Source organism: Pantherophis guttatus, chromosome 4 (genome assembly GCF_059756535.1).
Source record: "Pantherophis guttatus breed Tessera chromosome 4, ASM5975653v1, whole genome shotgun sequence".
Taxonomy (NCBI): Eukaryota; Metazoa; Chordata; class Lepidosauria; order Squamata; family Colubridae; genus Pantherophis; species Pantherophis guttatus.
In genome coordinates this window covers 97,354,083-97,361,762 of record NC_142066.1, presented here as the reverse complement: position 1 = coordinate 97,361,762, position 7,680 = coordinate 97,354,083, and the positions used below count along the sequence as shown (strand labels likewise).

The 7,680-nt window shown below is 46.4% G+C and overlaps 1 protein-coding gene across 3 annotated transcripts in view; it reads left to right on the top strand.

Moving 5' to 3' along the window:
* Positions 1–5,972: 5,972 nt before the first annotated feature.
* The window catches only part of SLC6A20 (solute carrier family 6 member 20), a 61,981-nt gene continuing 60,273 nt past the window's right edge, over positions 5,973–7,680 (top strand). For 2 of the 3 annotated variants that reach the window (XM_060685927.2, XM_060685926.2), the window contains exon 1: positions 5,980–6,492. In XM_060685927.2, the coding sequence (XP_060541910.1) occupies positions 6,372–6,492 (121 nt within the window). In that variant the 5' untranslated portion in view covers positions 5,980–6,371. Of the gene's footprint in view, positions 6,493–7,680 lie in introns of all 3 variants that reach the window. The other variant, XM_060685925.2, reaches the window with a different exon arrangement.

The window sequence follows — 7,680 nt, the reverse complement described above, 5'->3', positions numbered from 1 at the left end:
TAGTTGAAATAAATAGGTTTTCAGGGCCCGACGAAAAATCCGGAGGTCTGTTATTGTACGTATCTCTGGGGGAGGTTGTTCCAGAGGGTGGGCGCCGCCACAGAGAAGGCTCTCCCCCTGGGGGTCGCCAGCTGACATTGTCTGGCGGACAGCACCCTGAGGAGGCCCACTCTGTGTGAGCGTACTGGCCGGTGGGAGGCTATTGGTGGCAGAAGGCGGTCTCGTAAGTACCCCGGCCCTAAGCCATGGAGCGCTTTAAAGGTGGTCACTAACACCTTGAAGCGCACCCGGAAGACCACTGGGAGCCAGTGCAGCTCACGCAGGAGAGGTGTCACATGGGAGCGCCTCGTCGCCACCATTATCCCCGCGCGACCGCGTTCTGGACCAGCTGGAGCCTTCGGGTGCACCCCATGGGAAAGCCCTATGTAGAGAGCGTTGCAGTAGTCCAGGCGGGAAGTGACGAGTGCCTGAGTGACTGTGCGTAGGGAGTCCCGATCTAGAAAGGGGCGCAACTGGCGTATCAGGCGAACCTGATAAAAAGCCCCCTGGCCAGGGCCGTCAAATGATCTTCTAAAGACAGCCGTGCGTCCAGGAGGACGCCCAAGTTATGAGCCCTCTCCATGGGGGCGAGTGATTCACCCCCAATAGCCAGCGATGGCATCAGCTGGCTATATCGGGATGCTGGAAGCCACAGCCACTCGGTCTTGGAGGGGTTGAGACGGAGCCTGTTTCTCCCCATCCAGGCCCGCACGGCCTCCAGGCACTGGGACATCACTTCAAGGGCATCGTTGGGGTGGCCTGGGGTGGAGATGTACAGCTGGGTGTCATCAGGGTACTGATGGAACTCCACCCCGAAGCCACGGATGATCTCACCCAGCGGCTTTACATAAATGTTGAATAGAAGGGGCGAGAGGACCGACCCTTGTGGCACCCCACAAGCAAGGTGCCTCGGGGTCAACTGCTGACCCTCTGTCAACACAGATTGCAACCGGTCAGAGAGGTAGGAGGAGAACCACTGCAGAACGGTGCCCCCCACCCCCAACCCCGCCAACCGGTGCAACATGATACCATGGTCGATGGTATCAAAAGCCGCTGAGAGGTCTAACAGGACCAGGATAGAGGAGCAACCCCTATCCCGAGCCCTCTAGAGATCATCCACCAATGCGACCAATGCCGTTTCCGTGCTGTGCCCAGGCCAGAAGCCAGACTGGAGCGGGTCTAGATAGACAGCTTCATCCAGGTACCGGGGAAGCTGTTGCGCTACCACACTCTCAACAACCTTTGCAATGAAGCGAAGGTTGGAGACTGGACGATAGTTAGCCAAAACAGCCGGATCCAGAGAGGGCTTCTTGAGGAGGGGCCTCACAACCGCTTCTTTCAAAGCAGCCGGCAGGACCCCCTCACTCAAAGAAGGGTTAACAATCTTCTGGAGCCAGCTTCGTGTCACCTCCCGGGAAGCCAGTACCAACCAGGAGGGACACCGTTCCAATAAACATGTGGTCGCGTTCAGCCGTCCCAGGACCCTGTCCATGTCCTCGGGAGCCACAGGATCGAACTCCTCCCAGATAATACTCTCAAGACCTGCCTCAGTCATCCCGTCCGGACATACCCAGTCAGAGGCCAGCCCTTCCCGAATCTGAGTGATTTTGTCATACAGATACTGCACAAAGTCCTCAACTCGGCCCTGCAAGGGGTCATCCCGCACTTCCAGGTGGAGGAGGGAGCGGGTCACCCTAAACAAGGCGGCCGGGCGATTATCTGATGACACGATAAGAGCGGCAAAATAGCTAGATTTCGCCGCTTTTATCGCCACTAGGTAGGTCTTAATATGAGACCTCACCAGTGTTCAGTCGGATTCGGAGCGGCTGGTCCTCCAATTACTCTCCAGGCGTCTTTTCCGGCGCTTCATCTCCCTAAGCTCCTCGGAGAACCAAGGAGCTAGGTGAGTTCGGTGCCGGGTCAGAGGCCGCAAAGGCACGACACGGTCCAAGGCCCCAGCAGCTGCACTATCCCAGGCGGCCACCAGGTCCTCAGTCATGAGCCAGAGTCTCAGGAAATGGCCCAAACTCCATCTGGAACCTATCAGGGTCCATCAGGTGCCTGGGGCAGAACCACCTGGTCGGTCCCGCCTCCCTGCAGCGGGGTGCAGCGGTTAGAAAGTCCAGTCGAAGGAGCGAGTGGTCAGACCATGAAAAGGGTTCGATGACTATATCCCCTGTATCAAGGCCACTCGACCACTGACCAGAGACAAAAACTAAGTCCAGAGTGTGTCCACCCGTGTGAGTAGGGTCATGAATTAAGTGAGTGAGGTCCATGGCCATCATGGAAGCCATGAACTCTCGAGCCACCTCAGACGTTTTGCCGACAGATGGCAGGTTGAAATCCCCCATGACTAGAAGTCTGGAGGTACCAACCGCCACCTCAGCTATGATCTTGAGCAGCTCGAGCAGGGCCGTTGCCATGCGGCAGGGAGCCAGGTACGTGATCAACAAGCCCATCTGTACTCCACGACCCCACTTCACAAAAAGGGACTTACATCCGGCTATCTGTGGAACAGTGGTCTCCCTCGGATCAAGACTTTCCTTTATAATAACCGCCACCCCCCCGCCCCTGCCCTGAGCTCTCGGCTGATGGAATGCTCGGAAACCTGGTGGGCACATATTCACGAGGGGAACCTCCCCCTCATGGCCCAACCAGGTCTCCGTAATACCTGCCAGGTCTGCTCCCCCCTCCTGAATAAGATCGCAAATGAGGGGGGCTTTATTTACCACGGACCTGGCATTGCACAACAGCAGCCGAAGGCTCGGGCCCTGAGAGTCTGAACAGCCTGGGGTGCGAGAAGGGCTATGGGGACCGGGGCGCACTACCGCTCGAAGATAGCGAGTGCGCGCCCCCACCACATGATGTGGCCCCCTGCTCCCGCCATATCTGCCCCTCCCACTCAACACATTGATAGAGAAGCCCTCGATAGAATGGACTCTGATGCCCCCCTTACCCCCGGAATCCGCACCCTCTGTGGCCCCACTGACAGCTGGGCTGGACCCCTCCCCCCGTGGGTTAACCCCCAAACCCACACAACCCTCCCACCCCTTAAAATCCCTTAAAAATCTATCAAAAAGTTTCCCTAAAAAAACCCTCAATCCCCTTTTTGCGGCATGCCACCTCTCGGGGTGCCAAAGCCTGTCATAAAGGTAGGCCCTTGATAAAGTGGAGGGCCACACCTGCAAGAGGGGGGAGTCTCGCAGAATAAGAAGTTCTGTTGGCAAATACATCTAATCAATCAATCAATTAATTAATTAATCAGGGGGAAGTCCACGGCCTGGGGGTAATTTTAACCACTTGTTGTCTGTTTGACAGGAATGTGGTTATCCAATTATGGAGGGGTCCAGAGATGCCATAGGCTTTTAGTTTTAGAAGTAGTTTGTCATGTACCACTGAATCAAAGGCTTTACAGAAGTCTATGTAAATTGCATCTATTGCTTTGCCCTGATCAAGATTTGTAGTCCATATGTTTTTGCAGTGTAGAAGTTGTAGATTACAGGATAATTTTTTTCTGAAACCAAATTGTTTATTAGAGAGTAGGTCGTTTGTTTCTAGGTGGAGGGTAATGGATTGGTTGATGATTGATTCCATCACTTTGCAGGTGATGCAGCATAAAGAGATTGGTCTGTAATTTTCAACTAGGCTGGGGTCTCTCTTTTTGAAGATAGGGATGACTGTGGCTAGTGATCATAGGTTCGGTAGGGTGCTGGTCCTGAAAGATTTTTAAAGATTATGCTTAGGGGTTCTGCTGTAGCAGTGGAAAGCTTTTTTAAGAAGTATGCACATAGTCCATCAGGTCCAATAGATAGAGATGGTTTTAGTCTACGTAGTGCCTTTTCAACGTTATCTTCTGTGAAATCTGTTAGATCGTTGTAGTTATTAGTGGTACAACTAGGGAATATTGGGCATGAGCCATTGCTGTCTACAAAGACTGAGCCGAAAAATGTGTTAAGAAGGTTCGCTTTACCTGCTTCATCATTGCATTCTTTATCATTAGGTCCTTTTAGGGGTGGGATGGATCTCGAGTCTTTAAGTTTGTTGTTTGCAAAATTATAGAAGGCACGATTGGATTTCGTACGCAGAAGGTTTTCTTCTTGTTTGATGTGGTAATTGGTGCATTCAGTCCTTATTTGGTGGCATATATTTTTGTAGTGGCTATATTCCAGTTGAGAGAAGTTTCCGGAAAATGGGCTCCAAAAGCTTAGAAAAATAAACCTCTGGTCCTGGTGACTGACCCAGATTGGATCTGCAAATAATATCTGACCAGAATTTTCTGAAATATTTATCAGATCTCACCTGAATACATAACTTTCTCTCTGTGTGGGTTTAGTGTTCTTTTCTAGTGCTACTCCAATGCTTCACAAAAGGCCAATTTAAACAGTGAAAGGCAGCTACATGTTGATGGCTAAAGTCACCAGTGAATGCATTATAGGTTGGCAACTCTTGCTGTCAAGGATTTCATGTGGCTGTTCATTTTACTGTATCAGTTTAGTTGTGGTGGGAGATACCATTTGCCTGTTCTATGGTCCACACACAGATCCTGCTGGCAATAGCTGCTCAGTGTCCTTAACTTGAAGTAACAGTAATAGAGCTAGAAGGATCATTGGAGGTCTTCTAGTCCAACCCCCTGCTCAACCAGGAGACTCTCTACAGTTTTTGTTGAGCATTGAGCTCTCCTTTATTCGTTGCTCCTACCAGCTGTATCTTATGTCTCTCTTCATCTGTGACTTTTCAGCTCAGCTATTTTTGTATCTGGTACAGGTACCTTTTGTATTTGGTCCTCTTTCTAGACTCAGATTTTTAAAATAGCAAGCTGATAAGAGATGAAGATATAGGTCAGGGTGTCAAACTCGTGATGACACATTGTTGTCACATGACATATCGCAACTTTTCCCCCTTTGCTAAACTGGGGGTGGCCGTGGCCAGCACGTGATGCATCCAGCCTGCGGGCCACGAGTTTGATATCCCTGATAGAGGTGATCTCTTGGTTGAGCAGTTGACTGAATTAGCCATTCTAAGCACCTGTCTACAGTTGCCCATCCCCCTCTCACCCTATATTAAAGAGAGCAATTGGTAGTGTTTTGGGTTTTTTTCTTATCTTCAAGGGACTACACTAAGAAGACCTCTACTTGCTGGGTCCATTACTTAGAATAATGATGAGGGCAGCACAATTTATGCAGCCATGTTCTGCTAGTTTGCAACATGGAACACAGCTCTTTAATGTAGCCTTCAAACGGTGCCCTAATTCCTGTGCAAGACAATAGATCTCTTGAATACCTGTAAGACTACAAGTTCTGGATTACAATGTGGACAGCTACTAGATGGTAACTAAAAGCTAATTCTTCTGTGTAGTGATGCCTTGATTTGTATAGCCTAAAGCTGATAGTTCTAAGTAAACCCAATCAAATGATAGATGCAGGCCTATACATCTTGGAAAGCATAGCTTTTGCTAGTCTAGGATGTCTAATTCCAATGATACATATTGCCACAACCTATTCTTAGAGTCTGTCATTCTCTCCCACATATAGTTTGCAAAGCTAAATCTACATCTCCAGAATTAAATTAATCTAAAATAATGCTACTCTTTTAAAGTATAATTGTTATGATTATTGGAAAATAAGATATATTTTAAGTTCACCTACTATGTTAAACCTTTCTTACACAAAGCCCTGAAAAAAAATGTTTTAGATATGTCAGAAAAACCCAATCTCCTTTAGTAAGTTAATAGACAAATTAAATAAAATATTTGTAAAGTGGGGCTACCAAATCTAAGTTACTAAATTAAATGTAGTAGGTCACTTGACAGCATCAAAGGATTACTGCTTTCTGGATTATTTTGTTTCCCTCTAGTGGTCATCTGGATATTTGCAGCCCAGGTCTTTATTGTGAGGTGACAAAAGCTCCTACTGGGCTGCATATTTTTCCCCGTGAATAATTAAATAGGAGTTGCTGACAGGGAAAAATAATTTCCAGAACCCCCTGTAGTTGTTATAATGTAATCTTGTAACTTCAAATCTTTTTTGGCATAAGGCTAGCGTAAGGGCAAACTAAATCTCCATGTTTCAGAACATTTCCAGAAATGCAACTGAAATCTAAATAATTTATCTGGAATGCTTATGTTACTGTTTGTTTTCTTCTTTATTTATCTAACCAGCATTCCTACTTCACAAAGTGCTGTTAATAAGATTAGTAATTAAAAATCTTGAATGGCAATTGGCAAACAGACTCTCTTCAGAATTGAGTTGGCACTGTGTCACCAACAGGCTTTGATGAGTATTTGGAGTGTGAAGCCAGACACTTTCAACTCTTGCTAGTGCCTAAGAGCAGAAATGGAGAAATCCAGACCTTTATGGGACAATCATTTCCAGTTTGTATTTGCCTGTATTTCTTATGCAGTAGGTCTGGGGAATGTTTGGCGGTTTCCTTATTTATGCCAGATGCATGGAGGAGGTGAGTAGAATTTATGCTTCTCAATTTGCCATTTGAGAATAGGTGGGTTCATGTTTAAAACTGTGTTGTTTTTGTAAGAGTAGCCTCAGGTGTCACAAAGGAGAAATAAGCAATTGCTCTAATCTTCAAGGCAAGCAAAGAATATCAGCACAAATGAGACATTTCTTCTTTTCATCAGAAAAAAAAAAATCTCATTTGCTTCTTTTTTTTTCATTAATACATTTCCATTTTAGCACCTAATAGATCGTAACTTTCTAAACCAAAAATTAGTCTTAATATTAGTTTAGTATAAAAGATGCTATTACCTTCACTTACAACCTGTTGCTTAACAGCAATTTGCACTAATGATGGATCCTGTCCGACTTATGACCTGTTTTCAAAGTTACAGCAGCTGCACATATGCATACGCGCACACATACACCATGCACACATGATCCCATTTTCGGCATTTGGCGATTCACTTTAATGGCTGTTTCAAGCATCCTGCAATTTTCTGGCCATGATTTCTAATGTTTTTGCTGGTTTCTGGCATTTACTTTTGGTTTCTGGCAAAAAAAAATGCCTATTGGCGAAAATGTATTCATTTAACCCCCATGTTGTTTGCTGAACAATTGTTGAAAAATCAGATCTGGTCATGTGATGACTCAATTTACAACCACAGCAACTTGCAATTCCAGGCTCAATTATTTTGGACTACCTGTAGTGCTATTGTTGTAACTCTTGATGAAGTTGAAAGGCTGTGTATTATTAGCCAAATTACCTTTGTTCATACCGTATATAAAGTTTTATTAAGACACAAAACAAGAAGACATACTGCAATAAATTTGCAGTGTATTGAAGATAGTGGGAACTTTTTGTTTAATTTTACAGTCCTCTTTTCCCCTCCACCCGAAGTCCACCCCAAGGATAAAACACCCAGACACAAACTAAGCAATGTGGTATATGCAGTACAATGCAGTGTGAGCCATGTGCAGATCTGTACATTGAGGAAACAAAACAACTACTTCATAAACTCATGGCACAACATAGGAAAACAAAGCCATCCGGAAAACATTCAGCAGTCCATCTGCATTTAAAACACATAGGCCACTCTTTTGAAGACAGCAAATGCCACATTTTGGTCAGAGGAGTTTGAAAGAGGAGTCAAAGAAGCCATCTGTGTCAAAACTGAACAGTCCTCTACATCAT